The 27,984-nt window shown below is 36.8% G+C and overlaps 2 protein-coding genes across 7 annotated transcripts; both read right to left on the bottom strand.

The window, feature by feature from the left end:
* Positions 1–4: 4 nt before the first annotated feature.
* On the bottom strand, positions 5–12,969 carry LOC117918465. Of its 5 annotated transcripts, XM_034835151.1 has the most exons (8): positions 12,738–12,969; positions 11,232–11,301; positions 4,959–5,060; positions 4,527–4,605; positions 3,581–3,651; positions 3,423–3,488; positions 2,765–3,318; positions 1,741–2,236 (listed from the first exon to the last, which is right to left on the bottom strand). In XM_034835151.1, the coding sequence occupies exons 4-7, from the start codon at positions 4,552–4,554 to the stop codon at positions 3,007–3,009; spliced, it is 477 nt and encodes a 158-aa protein (XP_034691042.1). In that variant the 5' UTR covers positions 4,555–4,605; positions 4,959–5,060; positions 11,232–11,301; positions 12,738–12,969; the 3' UTR covers positions 1,741–2,236; positions 2,765–3,006. The 5 variants fall into 5 exon arrangements, 4 of the variants coding, with proteins under 4 accessions (XP_034691043.1, XP_034691042.1, XP_034691040.1 ...); XM_034835152.1 differs by lacking the exons at positions 1,741–2,236; positions 11,232–11,301; positions 12,738–12,969 and adding exons at positions 5–530; positions 5,152–5,193; XM_034835149.1 differs by lacking the exons at positions 11,232–11,301; positions 12,738–12,969 and adding an exon at positions 5,152–5,193.
* A 1,591-nt stretch (positions 12,970–14,560) lies between these two features.
* On the bottom strand, positions 14,561–26,307 carry LOC117918930 (probable magnesium transporter NIPA6). 2 transcript variants are annotated; one of them, XM_034835906.1, is made up of 9 exons: positions 25,888–26,305; positions 25,741–25,797; positions 24,526–24,616; positions 24,274–24,434; positions 24,063–24,190; positions 23,763–23,900; positions 17,762–17,854; positions 17,517–17,634; positions 14,561–15,086 (listed from the first exon to the last, which is right to left on the bottom strand). In XM_034835906.1, the coding sequence occupies exons 1-9, from the start codon at positions 26,057–26,059 to the stop codon at positions 14,962–14,964; spliced, it is 1,083 nt and encodes a 360-aa protein (XP_034691797.1). In that variant the 5' UTR covers positions 26,060–26,305; the 3' UTR covers positions 14,561–14,961. The 2 variants fall into 2 exon arrangements, with proteins under 2 accessions (XP_034691797.1, XP_034691798.1); XM_034835907.1 differs by lacking the exon at positions 24,526–24,616 and having other exon boundaries at positions 24,274–24,474; positions 25,888–26,307.
* Between the last annotated feature and the right edge of the window lie 1,677 nt (positions 26,308–27,984).

Below are 27,984 nucleotides of genomic sequence, written 5' to 3'. Positions count from 1 at the left end.
AGAATAAAAACAAAGTGATCAAAATCTCTTCATATTCAAATAAAAGGTAAAAACTACATGGGGTTAGCTCCTTCAAACTCCACAAACCAGAAACTGGACTTTCCTTTTTGTACAAAGCAATGAAATATTCCACCAAGTTTCAGGGGAAAAAAAATATAATGAACAACAAACTAGTCCCTAGACCTAAAAGCTAGAGGACTTCTTCTGCATAAATTCACTCAGATAAGTTCACACCACAAAATAAAAGGGGAAAAAAAAAAAAAACATGGTTTTCCCGCCTGCACAAGTGCATATGGATTCTCATGCTGTACTGGGTTATGCCCAAGGTAATGGCTCCAACGTAAACAAGTTCCAGGAGCATTTGGTGGGGTAGCAGTTTCCTGGTGTGCCTCAGGCATGTTTCATCTATTTGAAGTAGTCCTGCCGGAGAATGGCGACAAAATCGGGGCCATCTTCATCCTTCTGCTTCCAAATTTCCCCATTTCCTTGAATGTGCCATGATACTTTTGGAGAAAGAGGTGTGTATAAATCTGCATGTATGGAGTAATAGGGTAAGTGTAAACTAGTTTCTAGAGCATTCAATCTAATGAGTTAGAAACTTAAAGCCATGAAGGGCAATTTCAATAAGGACATAGTATTGCATAGGAAAATGCTGCTGTCTCATAGAAAATATTATTTATGAAGTTAAGGAAACCACCCTATGTTATTGTTAGTGAACTATATGACTTAGAACATAACTCAGGAGGCTTGACCATAACCACTGTCGTCATACTAAATATTATGGTTCCTCTTATGTTTTGTTAGATGAAGAGTAGATTTTCAGGATTATTTTTCTCCAAAGTTTTTAAGGACTTCTTTTGAGGTAAAGGAAATTAATGCAATTGTTAAATTCTTTTTTTTAAAACAATTTATATATATATATACATTATTTGAAAACGTTTGAGTTATATTCCGTTTTATGCATGGATCAAACCTGTTTTGCATGAAAAGTAAGTTAGAATTTTATATTATGTTTTTGACAAATAAATGTGGAGATATTAGATGTTGTAAATTTGAATAAATGAAATAAATATTTGACTCTGATTTGTTTGGCCCTTGTCAACGGGATATAATAGTTGACTTTTGACCCTTGGTTCCGTTCACCTTAAAGGAACAATTTGAGGCTAGCCACCTATTTGAAAAGTCTCACCTAACTAGGCACCTTTTAATGTTTGATGATCAGAATAAATAAATTATTGGAATGTTTTGACTGAATTTGATATGAAATTGTTTGAATCAGAAATAAATGCATACAGTTAGAAATTTTGAATGTATTGGCAAAAAAAAAAAAAAAAAATTACTCACAGCTTTATGAAAATGATTGATTACAATATCTCCTATTTTGCAAATGAATTTGAAATGTTTGAACCATGGACTGCATTAATGTTCCTTATTGGGCTGTGAGCTCATTCCCATTTGTTGACTACTTTTCAGGTACCCTTAGTTCGGGTGAGGAGTGATGGCTAGGCTGAGGAATGATCATCATTAGAATTTGACTTAGGATTTTATATTGGATTTTTGTTTAATTGTTAGTTGCGTTCATTTGGATCTTTTGGTATTTAGAAGTTATTTGGATATTGATCCTTCAAATTTTATGTTAGATCAAAGTTGAGTTTTGGAAATTTTGAAATTTGTTCTAGTACTTGAATTGTTTAAGTTTACAAATATTTGGACAATGGATTTTGGATAGTGGATGTTTTAGTTTTGAAATTGAATATTGAGGATTTTAGATTTGTTCCGCTACTCTGAACAAGTACTTGGTAATTAGTAATTTCCGATTACAAGATAAGTATTTGGATCAGGTTACACTATAAGCCTTCGGGTTTGAAGTGTGAAATAACTGTCACGCCCTTGGAGTGGGTCTTGGGGCGTGACATAGGCAGCTACAGTGTCGTTCCATGTCATAGGCCCAACGCCAACTTGGGCCCGCGCTGCATTGTGAGCATCGACGTAGTCCTGTGGAGAGTTCTGGGCACAACAGGTGTGTGAGCTAGGGCCAACCCCATGAGACCAACAAGGAGTGCCAGTGAAATCTTACACAACCCCGATCTTTTAGTTTCTTTGATGACAAGTGAGGGTTGGGTTGAAGGGTATTTATAGGGAAAAATAGAAGCATCATACTCTCCTAGTCTTGCTCCCCCTAACTTCCCCCTTTGATACACTCTATGTGGCGGCCTTCACATGTAAAGATCAACAACTGATAAAATAGTTAGCACTAAGATCAAAATGACTTCCATGCATATTCAATTTTTTCCTAAGGAGTAATCAACAATATTGAAAATAACTTCCATGCACGTTTTTTCTTTTATTCAAAATGAAACAGCACTTTGAAATCACAGTTTTGCAGTTCAAAAAATCGTTATTTATTTTAAAATATTTACTCTAAAAATTTCAATTAGAAAATGCGAGCTTTATATAATTCAAAAGACAAAAACACCTTAAAATCCATATTTTTCTAAATGGGATTTCAGAGTAGATGTAAAAATATAAAAAATTTTAAAATTACATCAACCTCCATGTTTATGGAAATAAGCAATTTTAAAGTGCATTTTTTTTTGTTTATATCAAATGTAATTTGAAAATGTCGACTTTAATCAATTTTTTTTTTCTTTTTAAAATGTCCATATGAAAAGCTATGCAAACATCTATAATATGAATTAGAGTCCATTTGATAGTAATTTTAATAGGATATTTTTAATTCATACTCAATTTGAAGGGTACTCACAGGACTGTTTTCTCCATTAGCTGTCTGGTATGGCGTATGCCCTGATAGATATTAATGGAGAAGCAAAAATCCCACCGCTGCATAAATTACAGCCTCATCAGACATTCAGGAAGCTCCCTCCTTCCTGCAGAGAAATGCCTTTCATGCTTGCTGCAACCCTTATAATCCTGATGGTTTCCCTCTCATTTCTAGAAAACAATCCCCATGAGTAGATTTCATTGTCCTACTTCTAATTAAGATTCTCACGAGAGCTCAACAATCTTTGGCCGCTTTTTTGAACCCCTATTTTTTTGGGGCACTTCCATGGAAGAATCCCCATGAGCAGACTTTGATCTTTTATGTTTCACAACAGAGCATGCTTTATTATTATTTTTATCATCATCGCTGTCCTCATCGTCGTCATTATCACTATCATCATAATCAGAGCTATCTTCAGATTCTGTTCCACTACTGCAAGCAGCTAGAGGAGCCACTGGTTGAAAACCTGCAATAGAAGATTCAGCCGCTGCCACAACCTCAGGAGTCTGCAGATCAGCAATACCCAGCATCAAATCCTGTGATTGGATGCATCCAACAATTACAACCCATTAGCTGCTAGTTAGTCTAAAAAACAAACAAACAAACAAAATAAAGCAAAGACGAAACAAATTTCATATACCATTTCAATGTATTCAGATTCATTCCCCGTGAGCACCTCAATATCATAGTCCTTACCGGAATTGTCCTACATTTACATTATAAACTTAGAAATAAAGAGAACATGAATGGAAACCAGGCACACAATTTACTTTTTCCTCATCGGATTCATATGCATACCTTTACATCAAGCTCCAGCTTTTTATTAGCTTCTGATATGACTCCTAGGAAATCTTTCACCTTTCCTAGAACTGCAGTAAAGTGAGGAAACTAGGCATCAAATTCTGGGAAAAAGCATATTATATAAATCCTTTTTCTTTTTTTTTTTTTGGTAGAAGCATCAATTTCCCTCAAAGATTGTTGGTAATTTTGATAATAATACAGAAATGCCAAGTAAAATCTGAAAATTCAGTGTCACGCATCCTACCGCTTTCCCTTCATCAATATACCCTGAATGTCATTTTATCCTCCCAAGTCCCAACCAAAAATTAGTCATCAATGCCCATGATATTAAAAGATATCAAACTATTTGTTCTTTGAGATCATAATTAGAGATATAGCATATGCTAAATACTAAAGAAACCAGGAAAAAAAGTCAACATTATTAATGATTTTAGTTCTTGTACATCAAGAACAACAGATATGGTATGTATGAGATAACATAGAGCCCACAACTAGATGATCACTCCTCAACTAAATATCAATCACAACAATAAGAACTTCTAAATAATGATGATGAAAGATTTCATAATTGGGCCATGTTTTGTTATCACATCTGAGGGAAAAAAGAGAGGGGAAAAAGAAAGCAAAGAAAAGGCTAAGGAAAATAAAATGCAAGTCTGAGGACAACATTTTTGTTTTTTTATTTTTCATCTCTCCACTCAATTTTCCTCGCATATTTGAACAGAAAGTTCAAAAGTGTTTAAATTGTATATGTAAAATTCTCCCTAATTCCATCATATTTTCTCTTCATAATCTTTGACCAAACAAGATAAACTTTTTTGTCCTCACCCCATTGTTTTGAGATTCAAACTTTAAATACTTCTAAAAGAAAGGGGAGAAAATTTCAATCAGAAAATAGCATAACCATGTTAGCTTTCATACATCTCAACCAAATGACACTTACAAAGCAAAGATTGAGGAGTAGGATCCATGATGGAAGTTCACAGTAGAGAACACACTATTAGATGGTCCCAGTTGACATCCTGTTCCAAAAATACAAATAGTGGGCTGACCTGAAGACCCTCAAGCCTAACAAATCATTTAAAAACTTCAAAAATCTAAAAACTAAGCTATATATGAAGGTCATTAAAAATCGATTATTAAAAATGAGATAAAATAAAATAAGAAGTTTCCTAAATTTTTAATAATAAATAAATTGCAACAATTAAGTATTTGGTAGGGGTATGCATCATTTGACTGGTTCTGTTTCGAGCATTAAATCTAACTAAACAAACAGAAAATGAACCAGAAAACAAATACAGAAATATCCTAAAAATAATTCACAAGAATTAAAAAATAAAAAAGAGAGAGAGAGAAAGAGAGAGAACAAAGTTACCTTGGCTTGAAGGCAGTGGGGTAGTGATGGGTTTTCCCTTAGGGTGATTAGGTTTCTGCAACTTGGACTCTGACCCATTCTTGCAAACAAGAAGTGTGGATTCTGCGGCATAGACACATAGAAAAAGGTAATTTCCATATAGATGCCACCAATAACAACCAAAAAAAAAAATGACAGAAGAGAAAAAGAGAACCTAGGGGTGAAGAAGAAGAGGCCTTATTGTCACGGACTTAGTCGTTCACTAAGCTCGTGCGGCACTTAGACAAGCCAAGACACTTGATCTTGCTAAGTCAGCCTTGCTCCCTCAATGCCTAGCACTCTCGGCTAAGACACTCGCGACTCGAAAGCTTAAGAAGCTTGGTAGGCAACCCTTGAAAGAATGGAAGCTCTTTATTGCTCAAAGAAGCTTTTACAAGTGCTTGGATGCTCACTTGCTTGGTGCCTTGGCCAAATGAGGCCCTCACCTATTTATAGGCACCAATGAACTCTCTGGAACCTTGGAGGGTTCCTTACAACTCAAGACTATTCTAGAATGTCCTACACCATTCTAGTTACAAGCTATATACAAGTATATACAAGAGTCTTCTAGATTCTCTAGAAAGCCCCGGACTCCTCTGTGTCTTCCACCATGGTGTAGAATTGTGTGGATTCCTCCAGGCTTCTCTAGAACCTTCCACACTCTTCCCACTCTAGGAGTCTCCAGAAGCTTCCTGGTCTATATAAGGCCATGGGGAGGCTCATTTGAGTAAGCTTGTGACACTCTCCCCCACCTATGCCGCAGACGTCCTCGTCCGCCTTCTGCCCGGAACCGCTCGATCTGCTCCTGGAACTGCCATAGTGCCTCTGCTGGCTCCCAGCTAGCCTCGCTTTCTGGTAGTCCCTTCCATTTCACTAAGTATTCCGTAGCAAGAGGTACTCCTCGTCTCCTGATGACCCTATCTGCAAGGACGTGTTCTACCTCCTTATCATAGGAGGTCACGACCGCTGTAGGTGCCCTCTTAGACAACCCTCGGCTTGGATCATCCTTGTCTCCGTGATAGGGCTTCAAGTAGCTTGCGTGGAAGACAGGATGAATCTTCAACCTTGGGGCAGCTCGACTCTAGAGGACACCTTGCCGACCTTCCCAAGTATGGGGAAGGGTCCTTCATATCTCCTCACAAGGCCCTTATGCACCGGTCTTAGGGACTTGAATTGTTGAGGAAGGAGCTTGACAAGCACCAGTCTCCGACCTTGTACTCCGTGTGTCGTCGCTTCTTGTCAGCCCACTTCTTCATTTTCTTAGCGGCCTTGTCCAAGTATGAGCGTGCTATGTCAGCTTGCTCATGCCACCCTTTTGCGAACTTGAAAGCCGTTGGACTTCTCCCCGTGTAGCCAATCGTTAGAGTGTGAGGAGTTAACGGTTGCTGCCCTGTGGCTAGCTCGAACGGACTCTTGTTAGTCGCCTCACTCCTTTGTAGGTTGTATGAGAATTGGGCTATGTCTAGCAACTTAGCCCAATCCCTCTGGTTGGCACTCACGAAGTGCCTCAAGTATAACTCCAGTAGCGCGTTCACCCTCTCGGTCTGCCCATCAGTCTGTGGGTGAAAGCTTGTGGAGAAGTGAAGCTCCGATCCCATAAGCTTGAAGAGCTCCGTCCAAAACTTCCCAGTGAAGCGCGGGTCGCGATCACTGATGATAAACTTAGGCAACCCCCAATACTTGACTACGTGCTTAAGGAATAGCCTCGCTGTCTCTTCCGCCGTACAGTCAGTCGGGGCTGCTATGAAGGTCGCATACTTAGAGAACCTGTCCACCACCACTATGATCGACCCACTGTCCTCTGACTTGGGTAGCCCGATGATGAAGTCCATGGTGACGCTGTCCCATGGGCGTTCTGCTATAGGTAGTGGCTCCAACAGGCCTCTAGGCTGTCGTTGCTCCACCTTGTCTTGTTGGCACACAAGACAAGTCCTTACATAGGCCTCAACCTCGTCCCGTATCTGAGGCCAATAGTAAGCCGACTCAAGTAGTGCCCTGTGCGTCGTTACCCAGGGTGCCCAACCCACTTGGTGTCGTGGCACTCCTTGATCAAGTTCCGCCTTAGGTTCCCCCACTTAGGCACGTAGAGTCGTCTCCCCTTAGTGTAGAGTAGGCCGTCCTCTACCCAAAACCGCTTAGTCTTCCTTCATGAGCCAGGGCGATGAGGCTCTTAGCCACTGGATCATGTTGCAACCCCTCCCTTAGAAGATCCATTATGTCTCCTTGGGGTTGACTCGTCATAGACGCTAGCTCGGCTTTGCGGCTTAGGGCGTCGGCCACATGATTAACACTTCCTGGCTTATACTCCAGTGTATAATCGAACTCGGCCAAGAAGTCTTGCCACCTAGCTTGTTTAGGACTCAGCTTCTTCTGTGTCTGGAAGTAGCTAGTGGCCACGTTGTCGGTCTTCACTATGAAGTGAGACCCTAGCAAATAGTGCCTCCAGGTGCGCAAGCAATGGACGATAGCGGTCATCTCCTTCTCCTGCACCGTGTAACGTCTCTCCGTGTCGTTCAGCTTGCGACTCTCAAATGCGATTGGGTGCCTTTCTTGCATAAGGACTCCCCCAATAGCAAAGTCTGAGGCATCAGTATGTACCTCAAAGACCTTAGTGTGGTCAGGTAGTGCCAACACTGGCTCCTCAGTCACAGCCTTCTTCAGATCCTCAAAGGCTTGTTGGCACCTTTCATCCCACTCCCATGCCTTATTCTTCTTAAGAAGATCAGTGAGTGGAGCGGCCCTTGCCGAATAACCCTTTATGAACCGCCGGTAGTAATTAACTAAACCAAGGAAAGATCGGAGTTGAGGTACCTTGGTTGGTGGATCCCATTCCTGGATGGCTTTCACCTTGCTATTATCCATCATCAGCTTGCCATCCTTGATGCGATGCCCTAGGAAGCTCACTTCCTCCTTAGCGAAAGAACATTTCTCCTTCTTCACGTATAACTCGTTCTGCCTCAAGATCTTAAAGACCTTCCTCAAGTGTTCTTCATGCTCCTTTAGGGTGTTGCTATAGATGACTATGTCATCCAAGTACACCACCACGAATTTGTCCAAGTATGGGTGGAAGATCTTGTTCATGAGGGTGCAAAACGTTGTTGGGGCATTGGTGAGTCCGAAAGGCATCACTAAGAACTCATATGAGCCATACCTGGTCACACATGTAGTCTTTGGCTCATCTCCCTCCGCAATCCTGACTTGATAGTAGCCTGACCTTAAGTCCAGCTTTGTGAAGTACCTTGCCCTTCCAAGTTGATCGAACAAGTCAGCAATGAGCGGGATGGGATATTTGTTCTTCACCGTCACCTTGTTGAGTGCCCGGTAATCTATGCACATTCGTAGGGACCCATCATGCTTCTTCTGAAATAGGACCGGCGCGCCATAGGGAGCCTTGGATGGTTGGATGAATCCCGCATCTAGCAACTCCTTGAGTTGTCTCCTTAGCTCCTCCACTCGGGTGGTGCCATCCTATATGGCCCCATAGCAGGGGGCTTGGCTCCCGGCTCCAACTCTATCTTGTGATCTTCCTCTCTCCTAGGAGGAAGTCTCTTAGGCAACTCGGGCGGCATCACGTCCTTGAACTCCTCAAGGACTCCCTCTATTTCCTTAGGCATGGGTTCTCCCGACCCATCATCCTTTTCTTCTTTTAGGGTCGCGAGGTAGGTCACCTCTTCCTTCTTTAACCCCTTCTTTACTTGTATAGCGGATAGCATAGGGGTCTTGAGCGTACCTTCAGTGACCGTAGGGACCATGCATGGCTTCTCCTCCTCTAGGATAGCCATTGAGCGTAGGAAAGGTAGTGGCACGGCCTTGACCTTCTGTAGGAAGTCCATTCCTAGCACCACCTTGAAGTCGTCCATGGGTGCCACTGTGAAGTCGACCCTTCCTTCCCACGAGCCGATGTGCATAGTCACCCCGCGAGCTACTCCATGTGATGGCTTGGCAGCGGAATTGACTGCTTTGAGCCATCCTCCTTCCTTGGATGCTTGGAGCTCCAACCTTCTTGCCTCATCCTCCAGACAAAGTTGTGAGTGGCACCTGTGTCCACCAGGGCCTTGGTGGCCTTCCCATTGACAAGGGCTTCCACATACATCAGCCCTTTGCTTTGAGGCGTCTTAGGCACGGCTTGGCCTTAAGGGCATTTAGGAGCTGCAACGATCCCACCTTAGCATCGCCTTCCTGCTCCTTTCCTCAATCATAGCATTTAAAGCCTTCCTCTTAGGGCAGTCCCGTGCCCAGTGCGGACCATCGCATAGGAAGCAATTGGTCCTGGGCATGAACTCCTTCCGCTTGTCCTTGCCTTTGCCTCCTTGCCACTAGGGCCTTTGCTTGATCCTTCCTTAGGAGTGTTGCCTTGCGACCTCTTGTCTCCCCCACCTTTAGCCTGGTTACCTTTGGATGGTGGCTTGGGCTTGGAGGAGTCTCCCCTTCTATAATCCACCAAGGACTCGCTACTGCCATGGCCGTGGCTAGATCTTGAACACCACGCCTCCTCAACTCTTGCTCAGCCCAGCTTTGCAAGTTGTCCATGAAGTTAAACAATAGCTCCTCCTCGGCCATGTTAGGTATCTCAAGCATAAGAGTAGAGAATTCTTTGACATACTCACGGATCGAGCCCGTGTGCTTGAGACGCTTTAGACTCTTCCTTGCTAGGTAAGCCACGTCTTCGGGGTAGAATTGCCTCTTGATCTCTCTCTTAAAGGCGTCCCATGTGTCTATGATGCACGTCCCTCTTTCTATGTCGGCAAACCGTCGACGCCACCATAGAGTAGCATTATCAGTGAGGTAAAGGGTCGCGGTGCGTACCTTAGTGGCTTCATCCGTCAATGCAATTGCCTCAAAGTAACGCTCCATGTGCCACAAGAAGTTATCTAGCTCCTTAGCATCCCTCTTGCCACTGAACGTGTGTGGCTTGGGCACCTCCACCCTTGGTGCCTCATGAGTGGCCATGACTCGTGCTGACACCGCAGTCTTGTAGATGGCCAGTTCTTGACTAATTTCTTGGTCTCGGGCATCCATGCGTGCAGCCAAGGCCTCCATCCTTGACTCCACACTAGCGAACATGGTCATGACCTTGTCTTGGAAGGACATGAACTCCTCGTGCGACACCGGCTGAACTTGTGAACCTAGCACGCCCTCGCGAAGGTCTTGGATCTGCTCCCTTAGATCTCTAGCCCTTCTCCATGCCTTGTTCATCAAGTCCACCCCTTCCCGGGTGTCCGCCATGGCTAGCTCCACCTTGGCTAGCCTTGCCTCCATGTTGGCTAAGGCGTCACGAGACTTATCCTTCCTGCCTCGGCCCCGTGCGGTATGCTCCATCTCCCGTCCACGGGTTTGCTCGCTAGTCTCCTCTACGTTAGAGCCCGACATGCTTCCTTTGATTATGCCCACCTCTTAACCGTGCTCTGATACCACTTGTCACGGACTTAGTCGTTCACTAAGCTCGTGCGGCACTTAGACAAGCCAAGACACTTGATCTTGCTAAGTCAGCCTTGCTCCCTCAATGCTAGCATCTCGGCTAAGACACTCGCGACTCGAAAGCTTAAGAAGCTTGGTAGGCAACCCTTGAAAGAATGGAAGCTCTTTATTGCTCAAAGAAGCTTTTACAAGTGCTTGGATGCTCACTTGCTTGGTGCCTTGGCCAAATGAGGCCCTCACCTATTTATAGGCACCAATGGAACTCTCTGGAACCTTGGAGGGTTCCTTACAACTCAAGACTATTCTAGAATGTCCTACACCATTCTAGTTACAAGCCTATATACAAGTATATACAAGAGTCTTCTAGACTTCTCTAGAAAGCCCCGGACTCCTCTCGTGCCTTCCACCATGGTGTAGAATTGTGTGGATTCCTCCAGGCTTCTCTAGAACCTTCCACACTCTTCCCACTCTAGGAGTCTCCAGAAGCTTCCTTGCTCTATATAAGGCCATGGGGAGGCTCATTTGAGTAAGCTTGTGACATTATGCTCCAAGTGCAGAAGATCATTGCTGGTGTGCCCCATCTCTCTGTCTTTGTCTCTTGCTGTGTGTGCTATTTTTCAGATGCACACCCCTGTTTTGCTGATTGGCCTCGTTCTGCTAGATTGAAAATAGTGTATATAAGAGCTCAAAAACTCTTATGCCTTTTTTCCTCATTTATTTGTTTCTATTAATGACACTTTGACAAGTATAGAGTGCAGTTTGATATTAAAAATTAAAAGAAAAAGAAAGGAAATTAGATACATAACCCAGATTTAGTTATCAGATCAATATGCATACCTTTGATCAAGCACCAGCCTTCTAATACCCTTTGCTCTGACTTCTAAGAAATATTTCTCTTTTCCCAAAACTACAGAAGAGAGAGGAAATTGAGCATTATTTTCTAGGGAAAAACCAGACATTAATTTTATTTTTTGGTAGAAGCATCCATTTCCTTCAGAGGGTACCATTAATTTGAACAATACAAGCAAAATACCTGATAAAATGAGAAAGTTCAGTGCCATGCATCCCTTTTATTTCAAGGATGGCCTGAATATGGTTAGTTTATCCCCGAACTCAATAATGCCTATCAATATTTTTAAAACTAAACAAATGATAGGAAGAGCTATGAAAAGAACCAGTTCTAGCCGTCCTTTTTTTTTATATATAGACAAAAAAATATATATAATAATTGCCTAAAAAACACACAATAAAGTACATAGGTTGTATACAAATTACGCCAAGCGGCAGAGGAAAAGAGCAAGGGGCTTAAAAAACAAAAGCCTTTCACAAAGTCAGCAACCAATTGATGAAATTATCTTGAGCTCTAGCTTATTAATCGGTATGTTTGAAGTGACACAAAAGATACCAAAATATTAGTTATTACTTCTTAGACATCATAAGAATATATATACAATATGATAAATAGCATAGGACACAGGAAGAATGGCCAATTGTATTAATTATTTATGATCTAGTACATCATAACAACAGATATAGAGTGGAATGTGATAAGAAACATTAAATGATGATGACCCATTTCACAGTTGGGCTATGATTGATTTCAACAACTCTGTATCAAAGGCAATCATAAAAGGCAAGGAAAGAAAAAGCCCAGAGAAATAAGACTCAACTTTTAACCGAATAAATTTTCTTCATCTATATCCTCAATTTTCCTCACTTATTTAAACAGGAAATTGAAAGTTCTTAAATTTTGTACAAGCTTCCCCCTAATTTCCATCACATTTTTTTTTCCTTTCTCCTTTCCAACTAAAGAAATTGATTTTCCTTCTAAAACCTTTATCCATAGTCAAGATCCAAACAAACTCCTAGGCTGGTTGTAAAAAGATAGGAGGAGAAACATAAACTCAAGTTGAAGTGTCTTATGCTTTTGTGTCAACCATGTTATGACCGATTTTCTCTTTGGTTCCAAATCAATAAATCCATGGGAGCATAGTATCTTAAGCTTGATAAATGGGAATCTGATATATGTGTAGAATAGAGGCATGACCACTACGTAAACCCACTTATCAAGATTTTGAAGGCCAAAAGCCTTCATATTCAATGTTGTTTAACTATCAATATATAAATAGTGAATCTGCGTAAGAGGTAAACAACATGACATTAATCCCACCATAGAACAACATTCCAACTCTAACCACCTCTCCCATATTTCCGAACCCCACACAAACTTGGGTTCCAAAAGGCTCCCTCCTCATTAAGGACGATAACTAACTACCAAGCTTAGAATATGCCAATAGATCGGTTCTGAAAAGAAAGGAGAGGAAAAGAAGAAGAGAAACCAACCTTCCTCAGTCAACCCACACTCGGAACTTCAAATAATTCAATGAGTCCGACTGTGAAAAGATCTACAGCTATGAACAAGCACTGGCACCAGAGTTGAAGGGGACGAGATGGCCCTAGCATAGGTGGAGTAAGGTGGCTGACAACAGGAATTTCAGAAACAGATAAACCCTAGCCGTCTTCCATTCCTTTCTGTATCCCATAAGATGAACAAGTGGGTCAAGGGTTTAGGATGTTGGCCGCCCAAGAATGGGTTATTTTATACGTATGGACCCAACTCAACCCAATTTATACCAATTTTTAATTTAAATAGAGCTTCTCCAGAAAAAAATACTAGCCAAAATAAATTTGAGTTCACTTGGCTATTCAAGCAACCTAAAATAACACAAATCTAATCAATTGATCTAGTTGGTCCAAGTCTTAGGTGGTGTTTGTCTTTTTTAAATTAATATTGAATGTAATTTACTTTTAGATTCCAACTGTTTGTTTTAAAAATAATAATAATAATAATAATAACTTTTAACTTTTTTACCAATATTTTTAATTGAATAGAAAAAGTTAAATATGTGGCTTTTTTTCTTAAAATATAATTTTTTTTTTAACTAATTTTAATTATATTTAAATTTTATTCATATTTTTCATGGTATAACCAACTATAAAAAATAAAAATAAAAAAAATCATTTTTCTTAATTTTTTTTTTCTTTTCTTAATATTTTTTGACAACCAAACAAGCCTATGTTATTTCTCAAACTCAATGGGAAGCAAAAATTATCCTTATTTTATAAAAATATTTTATCCAAAATATAAAATCAATTGCAAAAGAAAAAAAAATAGTTACATTAATTAACTCTTAAGTTGATTAATGGAAGAGTGATCTTTCTTGAAATGAAATTTGAGTTGCTTTTAATATAATTTGAGCTATTTAATAAAATTATCCAAACAATTATAACTTTTTATAGGCTAAAATCAACCAAAAAAAAACTTAATTTTTTTAATGAAGATAAAATTAAAAAAAATTAAAACCATCTAATTGTTGTTAATGAAGGTTTAAAACGTCAACAACAATGGTTTTTCTATTAATTATATTTCTTCTTAACTTATATATTCCATATCTAATGACATGCGATTTTGACATGAAATGTAAATTTGGTCCGTAGGGCTTGGATGAAGTTGATAGGAAATGGAGAGATAATACTTTATTTTTTATTTCCATCAAATTACTAGTAGGATATGATCGAGATCAAGCTCAACTTATTTAAAAGTTGGTTTGACATAGATTTTAAGAAATATTTTTAGCCTTAAAAATATTTGCTTTTTTAAATTAGGAGTTTATTTGGCAAGTAAAAAAAATAAGAAAACACGTTTAATAACTATTAACCATTTTCTGTTTTCTATCTTTAAGAACAAAAAATGGGGTGTTTTCAAAAAATATATTTTAATTATTTTCTATTGTTTTATAAGAGTTATTGTAAAAAAAATAATTATAAAAGCATGTATAATAATTTAAAATAAAACTCTAAATAAAAAAATTATTTTTAAAATATATTCAAAAATATTAAAAATGGGTTTAAAACATTTCAGGTTCTGAAATAGATTTTCATTTTACAAAACATCGTAGAATAGTTTTCAAAAACTACCGAACATAACCTTCAAGAACTAAGAAGTATGAAAGGGAAAAAAACAAAACAAAAAACAAAAGCAAGAATCTCACCGTCTTATTTGATTTGTCATGAGATGCAGAAAAAAAATAAAATAAAATAATATATATATATATATAACAAAAATCATTAATAACTTCTGCACACAATAAGAAGAAGAAGAAGAATAAAAACAAAGTGATCAAAATCTCTTCATATTCAAATAAAAGGTAAAAACTACATGGGGTTAGCTCCTTCAAACTCCACAAACCAGAAACTGGACTTTCCTTTTTGTACAAAGCAATGAAATATTCCACCAAGTTTCAGGGGAAAAAAAATATAATGAACAACAAACTAGTCCCTAGACCTAAAAGCTAGAGGACTTCTTCTGCATAAATTCACTCAGATAAGTTCACACCACAAAATAAAAGGGGAAAAAAAAAAAAAACATGGTTTTCCCGCCTGCACAAGTGCATATGGATTCTCATGCTGTACTGGGTTATGCCCAAGGTAATGGCTCCAACGTAAACAAGTTCCAGGAGCATTTGGTGGGGTAGCAGTTTCCTGGTGTGCCTCAGGCATGTTTCATCTATTTGAAGTAGTCCTGCCGGAGAATGGCGACAAAATCGGGGCCATCTTCATCCTTCTGCTTCCAAATTTCCCCATTTCCTTGAATGTGCCATGATACTTTTGGAGAAAGAGGTGTGTATAAATCTGCATGTATGGAGTAATAGGGTAAGTGTAAACTAGTTTCTAGAGCATTCAATCTAATGAGTTAGAAACTTAAAGCCATGAAGGGCAATTTCAATAAGGAAATAGTATTGCATAGGAAAATGCTGCTGTCTCATAGAAAATATTATTTATGAAGTTAAGGAAACCACCCTATGTTATTGTTAGAGAACTATATAACTTAGAACATAACTCAGGAGGCTTGACCATAACCACTGTTGTCATACTAAATATTATGGTTTTTTTCTTTAACTTTTTATATGAAACTCCACAAAAAGTTATCCAAACTATTTAAGTTTGACTACAGTCTCTTTATATTTGTGAGTTTGGTGTAGTCTTGTTTTTCTTTGGTGGGAGGATTTCTCATCCTTCTAATTGTATCTTCTTTTTATCAATATATTCCGTTATCGTTTCCTATCAAAAAAAAAAAATATTTGTGAGTTTGGTTAAAGGTTTTACTACAGCTATCCACAAGATAACCCCACCATTTTTCAGGAAACTAGTGTATCTCCACCATAGAGATGTGTATCATTCATGTGATGATGGGGAGACATTGTTTGAAGGCACATAACAAGAGACAAATGTGATTCAAGAGCCATGGAAGGTATGGTATTATTAGGCACATGAACCTAGACAGCAGGTTATCAATAGCCATCTTCCGACACGACCTAGAAGGCAGGTTTCAGTAACCAACTTCTTTCTCTGGTTAGATGTTCTGGTCAATTTGACTTCAGCAGGCATCTACCAAATTGATCAATCCAAGATACATGATATGATCAATATATGTGCACAACAATATAAAACCGGATTTTTCCTAAACAATATCTGAGTATCACAGGAGAGCAGGTTTTGGAAAGGTAGGCAGTGGTATCTATCTAACACCTCCCACTACTTCCTTTCAATCCTCAGCTTCACATCTTCGGCGAAGGGACTGGTACCTACATGGAGTCATTGGGGAATTTTCTGGACCCAGAAAGCAAAGCAAGGACTCATTATCTCCCAGTTAAGCATTATAGTAGTTGCATATTCCCAAGGACCATGGTTGGGGTGATACCCTCTGAGGGTATGAAGGGGCTCACACTAGTCCCCTGGATCCTTATAATCAAAGCTCCAGATTGAGCAAAGCGGAACCCAAACTAAGCCAAACTCAGGATTAGGCAAGAAACACCAACCAAACTGAACTCGGCTAGCTGCATGTGTCCAGGAACCCGATTTCTGATTGATGATCCTAGTTCCATTTTCAATGCCACCCAATTCCTTTGTATAGCATGTCATTAAAAAAATCACGTTACACTTGATGTTGGTATCTCACAGCCTGGTAGAAGGTGTTCTCCTTCAATCAATGCATGAGAAAGAAAGGAATTCTAACAAACATGTTCTGACCACTAGAGGTGCTACAACTGACAGCCATAACTCCTACTAAGATAATGATGAACTACCTGCTCATACAGTCCAGTTTTCCCTGTGACAATTACCATTCTAGTTCCACCCATTTTGTTTGCATCCAAACATCAGAATCAGAATTGTACTTTCCAATTACTTTTCTTATCTGATATCCAATACCCAGCAATCAAAATAGACTTAAAATCAATGGTTTGATATTTATTTTATTTAGTTTTACTTTGTTTCAAATTTACTTAGGGACTTTCTCAATCAATTTCGTCCCACTAATATATAAACTGATTACTAATTTTTCCCTTCTGTTCCTAGAGGATCTAGGCCTTTGTCTCAGGTGAGGACCATTTCACAATTTCTCTTCCTTCACTCTGAGTCCATTTTCTACTGTGAAACCATTGATTCTATTATTTTCTACTTTCTTTCACTATGTTCCATTAACTCATCGTTCTCCACTCTAAACAAATTTCTTATATTTTTTTATGTTTTAACTTGAATTTAGCAATTTCTTCAGTTTGTCATAACATGCCCTAGAGTATGAATGTATGAAAGTCCAACTGTAACTTCAAATTTTTATTAATCTACTCCTTCATCGATTATTAATAAATAATCCATTATATTTTTAATCCATTCAAGGGTGATATCATACAATCTATCTCTTGACTTAGACTGATACATCGAGCCACTTTTTCAAAACAAAAGCTTCTTGAGAGAAGGATGATATTTCCTTGACAAGAACTCACTTCTACATCATTGTACGTTTGTACTCTGCATGACAAACATTGATGTTTAATAATTTTTCCGATTCTTGCCATGGTTGTAATAAATTTTCTTATATTAATGTGTGTGTGCACACATGTGCATGCAAAGGCACATGCACGCTTCCTAATTTGTGTGATCATGAGGCATAAACGTTGCTCATTAAGTAACTATTATTTCTTATGGTATTTTGGCACACTGGTCGCTACACCTTGCAAGAAATATCCATGCAAAAGACCAATATATGCACAAGAAATGTACCTGTAATAAATGGTGGATCTGGCTCTCTGGTACTGTGCAATATGGCAGTCCCAGATAAAACAGTGATGAAGCCACAAAGCTCTGAGACTATGCTGCTTGCACTTAGACCAGACCAATCCTAGAAATAAAGCAAAGCCAATTAAAGTTTCACTGAAGTGATTTGACATTACAACAAAAGGGGAAACAGTTCATACTCTCTTTTTCCCTGCGTGTGTATGTGCATGTATGTGTGCATGATAGAGTACCTTAAACATAATCACACTGGCTAAAATAGTAAATGATGTGAACAGGGCATAGTAGATGGGAGAAACAACGGCCGTGTTGAAAGTATCCAGTGCCTGGAAACAAACCAAATTCAGCCATCAGATAAATCTACACATTAGTCAATCTATAATTAGATAAAATTAAATGTAAGACTGAAAAAGAAAAAAGTGATAACATCTAAAAAAATCAGCAAATACTATGGACCTAAAATGAACACAAAAAACAGTAGCATCAAATGATTTCATCTATGAATGAACAAGGATTATTGCTATTATTGTACCATGTTAGTGATATCCTCGCAGATTCCTATTATGGAATACCATTTAATCTAGTTAAGCTCTCTTGTACAAAGCTACAAATATACCATTTCCATGCTATGAAAATTTGTCTGGAATTGAACTTGGAATACCCATCCCCTATCCCCACCCAACAAGTAGCCACTTGAGCCAATGATAAAAGCAATTATCATCTACACTGGACTCTAGGACTGTGTCTAAAAATCTGACATGCCAACAACTAGCCCACACATCTAAACTATATGCAGATACCTTCCTTTAACATCTCTATGATGGAAAACACTCTAGATCCTTGCCTGACCCTACACCAAGTTAATGTCCTGTAAGGCAGAAGAATCAGTTTTCTACTTGTAAATGAAGCACAGCTGAAACTATTAAGAACTTCCCAGATAAACCAACAGAAATAAATTTTATGCTAATATGGACAAAGGATTCTTGTATTCTGAAGTGATGAACTTTTGACATAGTTAAGTTTCAGCAACAATTTCTCTTCCCAAAAAAAACACAGAAGATTCTTCAATTGCAGCTATTTTTCTTGCAAATTACAAGAAACTGTTTGCAAAGGGAAGAACTCATGTAGGCACAAAGAAACTGTTTGCAAGGTCTCTCAAGGTAACCATTCATTTCACATGTAAAGTAAATCATGAAAAATTTCTAGAAAAGGAGGCCAAGGGAATCAATGACGTATTCCATCTTCAGAAAAAATCTTCCTTTATTGCCAGTATTCTCTATTTTCTATGTATCAACTTTATCTCCATGATGCCTCTTTGCTACATATGTGAAGTAAATCATTCTTTCTTGGGGCACTTAGTTCAGTATAAGCATTTGGAGACACATTTTTATGTGAATAATTGATGAAGGAAAACAAAATGGCATAGGGTTCCTATACATAACATGGACATTATATGACAAGGTATAAACACATGGCTACAGAAAATCCTAAAGAAATTGGACATGGGCACAGTGATGACTCATGAATATATGGATGCGTGAGCACATCGGTGTGCTATATTTAATTACTTCTTATACTAAATTTTTACAATATTTAATTAAAATAAAGGTAATAATCATAGGTAATGTAATATTAGAGATGAGGTACTATGCATAGGTAAAGAAATAAGAAATAATTCTACGGGAAAAGGGCACCATTTTTAATGAAGGAACCCAGGAAACAATCCCAGGATAGCCTTAATTTGAAAGCTAGGAAGGAAGAATCCACAAAATCAACCAAAACAAACACTTGACCTCCTGTGTAGCCCATGACTACATAGACTAGTAACAATTCCAAATTGTTGCCTAGTGGTTAGAAATAGAGCAAATAAGGTGTTAGGGGTTTTGATCAAACCACAAGACCAACACCCTCTACCCCCAACCCTCATACCAACCAACACAAATAAGAATCCAAGATCAGATTAAAAGAATAGGAGGATGAGGACTAAAGGCATGATTTATTGAAAAGGATAAGAAATTATAGAAGGTATAAAAATTTTCTCAGCAGCTGACGAGATTTGAATAGAAAAAAAAAAAAAATTGAGAAGTTGCTAGATTTCTTTCCTAAAAGCATGTTCTCCAAGCCTCCTCTCTCACATTCATACAAGCACTTTCTTCTTTTTTGAAATGCCCTCTTCCCTGTACCCTGCCATGTTCCCAATGTGTTTGGCTCACTTCCATGGTCAAAAAATCAAATTTTTTCAACACTGATCTCCATGGAGCATGCCCAACATATGCCTGCCATATGTTGAAGTCATGTTTGTGCCCTATGCATGTTGGAACCCACTCCTATGCTAGCTAGCATGTCCATGCCACAAATATTAACCATGAAGATGCTAAACAGGCAATATAACCAAAACATTAATACCTAGAGGCAACAAGGTCAACATAGAATAAACAGGACTGAAATAAAATAGAATCGAAAACAGAAACATAGAATTTTCTGTTTATGAAAATAACAAGGAAATCTGTCTATATTGGATGAAGCTTGACCAATAAATTGTGCCGGTTTGGCAAAATTCAACATGAACCAAGATGACTCACACCATTTCATAGCAAAGTTGTTGCAAAGTAGATAATATTGCAAAATCTAGAAAAGAAAAAAATAAAGAACAAAATTACTTCTTAAATCATTTTTTTTTTGCTTAGATTTAAGTTTACCCGATGAAATGAACTACTTGAGACATGAATCTATAAAGATATGGTAATGTAAACCCATATATGGAGAACATATATAGTGATCCAGCCCTTCACCCATAAACTCTTTATTGTGATTTCCAAGAGCATCTTCCTTACTGAAATCTATGTTGATACTTTTGCAAGTATTAACTAGGTCCCAAGGTCCAAAAACACATTCAACCATTATCAAATATCATTCCCTCAGTTGAATTAGCACCATCATTTAGTTTTTATGTCTTCAACTTCTATAATATTATTAGGTAAAAAAAATGGCACATGGTGATGTAGGACAACCCTAGGATGGTTGCCTACACTCAAATAGGTGGGCTAAGGCTTTTATTTTTAGGGTGTAAGAAGAGGAACAAGGTATAGAGTTTATGGTAGAGAAAAATAAAATTTTAAAAATAATAGAGAGAAAGAAGACACAACAAAGAGATGTAAACCTTAAAGGCTCACTAAGGCTTTATAGGAATCTCACTTAGAAGAAAATCAATGAAGTCTCACTATTGAGGATTGCAATACTTGTAATAAAATTTTTTATATATATCTATATATATATATATATATATATATATATATATATATATATATATATCAATTAATTCATTACTTTGATTTACATTGATTAGCCTTATTTATAGGCTTCTATAAAAAACCAAAGTCTATTAGGATTCTAATAACCTATTATGACTGTAATTCTAATTATTTTACAACCTAACTAGTTAACCCTAATTTGACTTCAACTAATACTAATACTAATCCTAATTTAATTCCAATTAATATTAACTCTAATTTAATTTCAACTAATATTAATTCTAATTTAATTCCAAGTAATACTAATCCAACTCTAATTGTAACTAATACTAATTCCCTTTCTTGATGTATATCTTAGAGGTTCATCCTCATCAATTTCCCCCAACTTGAAAAAAACTTGACCTCAAATTTTAGTGATTTTCCACAGTCAATTGAAATTTCAAGCAATGCTTTCCACCATTTCTTTCTTCATCGACTATTTACCATGATAAGACCAAATCTCAAGATTTCTTGGACTTGTTCAATTTCATGCAAGATAAATACCAAACTTTGATAAACTTTCTAGTGTTGTAAAACAAGTTGATAGTTCTCAAAATAATCATATATCATCAACAAGCATATGGGTTTCCCACACTTTTCTTGTAAATTGTCTTATGGAATAATAAGATTCTTAAATTCCCTATATTCAAAAGAAATTTCAGCAGATTCTTCATGTTTGCTACCAACAATGATAATGTTTTGCCTTGGAAATTCAAGCATCGATTCTTCTAAAGTTTTAACAACTTCTTTTAGCTCTCCTAAAGATTGCTCTAGAATTAGTTTCATCGCCTCTTGTATTCAGATTCATCATTGACAATTTCTTCCTCCTTACTAGTAACTTCGAATTGCTTCTTAATGGGAGTATTTGATAGCTCTTCTGGTTTCAAGGATGCTAATTTTTCCTCTAGTTGCTTAAATGATAGAATTTCCTTTATTGGACGAAGGATCTTCTCACACCCATTGTGCACAAGCATGTAAGTGTTCTCACATCCATCATGTTAGACCCTCTCATCAAAAAGTCAAGTCTTCCAATCACAATAAGAGCAACTTTCATCGGTAAAACATCACACCATGCTGATAACTCAAAATTATTACTGAAATTAACTGTTACTAGACAACCAGAACTCACCAAAATAGATGTTTCATTTACCCATGCTATTTGATAAGGATTTAGATGCTCTTCTGTCTTTAGATTAAGTTTCTCAATAAGCACCTCTAAAGCTAGATTGGAACAACTACCTCCATCAATAATCAAAGTATATAGTCTCCCTTGGCAAGCAACATGAGTTTGAAAGATGCTAGTACATCGCCAATCCTCCTCTTTGTTTAGCCTTGCTATGTTCACCTATGGTTGCATAAAAAGATTGTAGCCTTCAATCATGGTTACATATGTTGCTCCACTCCTCAATTGCATACGCTTTCAAGCTAAGAACTTTCACTCTAATACCAAAACTAATGTAGGTCAACCTTAGAATGGTTGCCGACATTCAAATAGGTGGGTTAGGGTTTTTATTTTTAGGGTGTGAGGAGAGGAACAAGGAATAGAGTTTATGGTAGAGAAATAAAAATAAATAAATAAATAATAGAGAGAAAGAAGATACAACGAAGAAGAGATGGAAACCTTAGAGTCTCACTAAGGCCTTCTAAGAGTTCCACTAAGGCCTTCTAAGAGTTCTCATCTAGAAGAAAATCAATAACGTCTCACCTATAAGAAAATTAATGAAGTCTCACCATTGAGGATTGCAACACTTGAAAAAATAAAAAAATAAAACATAATATTATTAACATCAATCAATTCATTACTTTGATTTACCTTGATTAGTCTTAATTATAGGTTTTTCTAAGAAAACCAAAGTCTACTAGAATTCTAATAACCTATTATGACTCTAATTCTAATTATCTTATAACCTAATTAGCTAATCCTAATATGACTCCAACAAATACTAATCCTAATTTAATTCCAATTAATACTAATCCTAATTTAATTCCAACTAATATTAATCCTAATTTAATTCCAAGTAATACTAACTCTAATTTAATTCCAACTAATATTAATCTTAATTTAATTCCAACTACTACTAATCCAACTCTAATTGTAACTAATACAAATTCCCTTTCTTGATGTATATCTTAGAGATTCATCCTCATCACATGGTCTTTGATTTATTGTTAAGGGCAAACATGAAAGGCGAAGAAAAAGGAGGAGCAACAAATCAAACCCTCCAAGCTAGCATGTCATGGAAAGGGAATTATCAAGCTCTATTGCATAAAAATGTTGGACCAGCAGAATGCAGATAATAAAGCATATTTCACCAGCTTCCGCAAATACAGATCTGTCCAAAGATTCCCAGAAAAAGAAAAACACTAATCGCAGAGCTCAAGACAACCATGAAAACTGTCCCCTTGACTTGAGTGGATATGTCTTTCAATGTTTCCTTGCATCTCAAAGGAATTCTGATGGTGGGAAATAGAAGAAACAAGAAGAAAACAATAAACTCTTGTTTACAGGTATAATTAATGAGATAGGATGCTACTGGAAGATGCTGTAAAATATATTCATACATATGGTTATGAAGCTGCACCTAATGAAGATCTCTGAACTCTCCACACTATCTTGGTAACATTAAGCAAAAAAAGACACCACATTCTGCATTGAAACAACCTCAGAGAAATCTCCATCGGATCTATAACTCCATTAATTGTTTTATTTAGAGGTTGGATGGATTTTTTATTTTATTTATTTATGTATTTGTCAAAAACAAACTATTCATTGATATGAATTTAAGTACAAGCAAAGGATGAGAAGTCCTTCCAAAATACAATGGATGATTAAAAAAAGAAAAACCTAACAAAAGCAGCAAAATAACTATACCAAACAAGTATGAGACAAGAATGTATACAACATATGCAACAATGTGCAACTCAAAGGGATAAAAATACTAACCATGTTCAAATAATTTAATTGGGTCATGATACAGGTAACTGAAACCATTAAAAAGACCCATGCTTGGAAGTACTTAAACTGATTTGTACCCTCCAAAGTGAGTTCTATGGCAATGCCAACAGCTTTTATACTCATTACCTGCATAAGGGGAGAAGCTCGATTAGAATCAGCAAGCTAAATCATGTGTTACTTAAGGATTAAAATGTCATAAGCTCACATATACAGTGACAAGACAGAGCCCAAAAATAGAAAAGCAAGAAATTTTGGAAATAAGTTAGCCACAAAACCATGATTACTTACTGTCAATGATCCAATTATAGAGCATATGCCAATATAAACCAAGATATTGGTTTGGCCATACCGGGGCGCACAATACAAGATGAGTACAAGTGATACAGCTATTGCGGAGGCTGTATATAATAGAAAAGCTGGATACAAAAACACATCAAGCCAATCAAGAGGTATAGAATGATGTTAAGAATAAATGGAATAAAAAATCTCATCAGCATACCTGGTTGGATAGCTAATTCCCAAATTTCTTCTACTGAGGTCAGGGAACTCTCATCAGATGCATGGAGCACAATCACTACAGATCCCACTATGCATAGAAGACACCCCAGCATCCCCATTTTCTGTAGTTTCTCATTCAACAAAAAGTGCGCTAAAACAGCACTATCCATTGGCATACATAGTACACACATCCTGTTAGAAACTTTTAGAATAAAGAAAAAAGAAAAGAAAAATCATCAAGAAATAAATTTACCTAACAATAATGCTCAATGCACCAAGAGGCGTTACAAGCGTAGCAGGGGCAAAAACATAAGCTACAAAATTGGCTATTTCTCCAACAATCACTGTCAATTTTCACCCAAAAATAAAGAGAAGGAAAAAGAAAATCAAATCGATGCTTCCCAATCCTGCCTTCAGTAAAATAACAACAAAAAAAAAAAAGAGTTGTTTCTTCAAAACAATAGAATCAAATTTACTCTATTTGGCTAGGGAGAGATTCAAGGAATAGAAAAGACATTAACACTTTAATCTCAAAATTTTCAACAGTTATAAAAATGAACACAATGAAGTTCTGAATGCAGGAGTGGCAATTGACCATTTCTGCGTCAGTCACTGGCAATTTTCTAAAAAAACAAAACATCAAATCATCATTTCCCAATTATGTCTTGTCCAAAACCAATAAAACCCAGGATTATTTCTGTAGAAAAAGTAATGAAAATTGCTCTACTTAGGTAATAGAAGTTAAGGAAAAGAAAAGAAACAAATATGTTGAATCTCGGATTTTTCAGCACTTTATCAAAATTCTGATACAATAACTCACTAGTAACATGCCCATCCACCAAAAATGAAACCAGATTTGTTCTCAAAAGAATAGCATCAAAATTGATGTGTTTGGCTAGCGATAAAGTCAAGCAAAAGAAAAAAAAAACTACAATCTTTATCCTCAAAATTTTCAGCAATTAATCAAAATTCAGATGCAGTAACTTACACCAAGACCATCCACCAAAAACAACCCAGATTTATTCTTAAAAGAATACCATCAAAATTGCTGTAAACGGCTATGAGAAAGTAAAGGAAAAGAAATGAACTAAAATCTTAAACCTCAGAATTTTCAGCAAGTCATTAAAACTCAAAACACAGCAACTTCTTAGCGACCCTGCCCGCCCACCAAAAACAACCACGATTTTCTCAAAAGAATGGCATTGTAATTGCTGTGTTTGGCTGGTGAGAGAATTTAGGGAGAAAAAAAGAGAAACTAAAATCCTGAATCTTCAAATTTTCAGCAGTTTATCAAAACTCAAATACAGTATTCAACAAGACATCAAATCAAAACACTTCCCAATACCACCTTTTCTAAACCGAACAAAATCCAAAACTAATCCTGTCACTAAATCAAATATGCTCTGTTTGGCTAGTGAGAAAGTGATGGAAAATGGAAGAAATTAAAAACCTAAACCTTAAAACTTACTAGTAATCATGCCCATCCACCAAAGTGGCTCCAACAGGTACCCATATCCTCCAACACCTACCAAAACACCAAAAACAACAACAAATTCAATTAGGGCTAGTCAAAAACCCAGATTTTCTGAAGTGGGTATTTCCAAATTAGACTCACTAGCACGAGGGCCAGAGGCACCAGCCTTCTTGAGACCCTTCTTCTTGATTATGAAGCTGGATCCAATGAAAGCACTGGAGACAACAGCAAGAAGAACCCCTTTGAAGTTGCTGCTATTGAAAAGTGAAGCAGCCATGGATGGCACTGGTAGTGGTGGTGGAGGTGATGCCATTGAGGACCATGTTCATTTATGGGAATATGCTCACTGCATCAAACCCCAGATTTGTGTGATTCTCTCTCTTTCTATCGCCTGTTGGAGGTTTTTTTTTTCCCCTTCTTTTCTTGGGTTTGTTTTTCTTGTTCTTGCTGCCTTGGTTTCATGGGGATGATGGGGTCGTTAAGAGAAAGGTTAATTTTCTCCTACCTGCCAGTCCACTCCAATGAAGAGACTGACTTTCCTTTGTTGACAGTACTTCTTGCGAAGAAAAATGCCAAATCACATGGAAATTTCACAATCCTGGTTGGATCCTCTTTCACGCTTCAACAGCCTTTCCCATGTAAATTTACAGATATGCTTCAAATAATTTTAACAATATTTGGATATAACTCTTCAACAAACATTTGAGTAAATTTTGAGAATAAATTTTACATTTTTTTAATCTGAATTTAAACTCATTTTTTTAGATAATGAAAATTTTAAAATTATGTTCAAATATTGAATACACTTTTTTGTTAAATTAATCAACAAAATTCGTATGACAAACATGTAAACAAATTAAACATATTCAAACATATCATATAAAAGACAGATCAATTTCATCTGTCGACCACACGGAATTGTTTTAATTAATTTTTGGCCGATTCTAACAAAAAACATTAATTAGACATATGGAGTTTTAGACGAATAATTTATTAGATATTTAAATATAATTTAGAGTTATACAAGTATCTCGACAAAACACAAAATTACATCAATTTCATTTGTTTGTGGTATAGGGTTTTCTATTAATTTTATGCATAGTAGAGTTAGAATACCTCATTTTCCAAGAAGCACAATTAGAGTGCGTTTAAAAGTGATTTTAGGAAGCATTTTTAACATTTTTAATACTTGAAAGATAGAATTTTCAGGTAGATAACACTAACAATAAATATTATCTTAAACGCGGTCAAATTTTATTAAAAGAGCTTATAATTAAAAACACTTAATATGAAAATAAAAATTATTACTTATTATAAAGACTATATTTTAACTTATACATAAAACTATTTTATATTTAATTTTTTAATTTAAACATTATAATTTATGACATTGATTGAACTTCAACTTCTAGTTAAAAAGTAAACAATAAAAAGTTGTCACAAACAAATCTAAGAGCTTTTGTTGATTAATTTTATTAGCAAGGTTTTCTATTTAAAAAAAAAAAAAAAAACCTTAATATGAAAACCAAGAAAATGTTTTTTAACATTGAATCCATTTATGACATGTAACAAAGCTATTTCATATTCATTACATTTTTAACAATATCTATACTTCTCTTTTAAAACTATAGTTTTGGCTTTTTCTTTGGAGCCACTTTTGCTTCTAGTTGAAGCCAAAAAATAAAAGGTTACTTTCGAAAAAGCTACTCTAAGTGAGGTCGAAATAGTTTTTTATGAGTAAGAATAGAGTTTTTATGAAAAGTAATATTATATTAGCTTTCATATTAAACTCGGTTATTTTGGGTTTGTAATTCATAAGTGTTCATAAGGATATTTTGGTAAAAAAATAAAAGGTTATAATGGATCTTATGAATAGTCTTTCTAGATTGAGTTAATTAATTAATTGAAGTCTCCAATTAGGTTAGATCAAGTAACTCAAGCTTAAGTTTTGATCAAGTCACTTAAGTCTATAAAAAAGTCTATATAAAACCCCTTGGGAGTTTAAGACTTCACTTTTGCATCCTTGTCTTTCACATCCCATAAAGAAAACCTTATCTTCCCCCTAAAGAAGTCTATCCTTCTCTTGTGTCAAAAATCCATGAAAGGAGAGATCAGATGGAAGATATTTAAGTATACGAGATCTATAACGCCTACGATCTACTTTATTGAATTGGATTTGATCTAGGAATTGTTGAAGAGTCTCCTACGAATGAGGAAACAATCTAATCTACCTTCTTG

Source organism: Vitis riparia, chromosome 7 (assembly GCF_004353265.1).
Source record: "Vitis riparia cultivar Riparia Gloire de Montpellier isolate 1030 chromosome 7, EGFV_Vit.rip_1.0, whole genome shotgun sequence".
Taxonomy (NCBI): Eukaryota; Viridiplantae; Streptophyta; class Magnoliopsida; order Vitales; family Vitaceae; genus Vitis; species Vitis riparia.
This window is presented reverse-complemented; position numbering and strand designations above follow the sequence as displayed.

What these genes read in the sequence shown, in the direction of transcription:
- LOC117918465 (XM_034835151.1), bottom strand. Translation starts at nt 4,554, where the DNA reads ATGGATCCTACTCCTCAATCTTTGCTTT. An exon ending in TACTCCTCAATCTTTGCTTT is followed by an intron (nt 3,652 to 4,526) that starts GTAAGTGTCATT and finishes ACTTTACTGCAG; the next exon opens with TTCTAGGAAAGGTGAAAGAT. An exon ending in AGCTGGAGCTTGATGTAAAG is followed by an intron (nt 3,489 to 3,580) that starts GTATGCATATGA and finishes ATGTAAATGTAG; the next exon opens with GACAATTCCGGTAAGGACTA.
- LOC117918930 (XM_034835906.1), bottom strand. Translation starts at nt 26,059, where the DNA reads ATGGCATCACCTCCACCACCACTACCAGTGCCATCCATGGCTGCTTCA. An exon ending in GTGGATGGGCATGATTACTA is followed by an intron (nt 24,617 to 25,740) that starts GTAAGTTTTAAG and finishes GAAAATTGACAG; the next exon opens with TGATTGTTGGAGAAATAGCC. An exon ending in CCAGTGTGATTATGTTTAAG is followed by an intron (nt 17,635 to 17,761) that starts GTACTCTATCAT and finishes CTTTATTTCTAG; the next exon opens with GATTGGTCTGGTCTAAGTGC.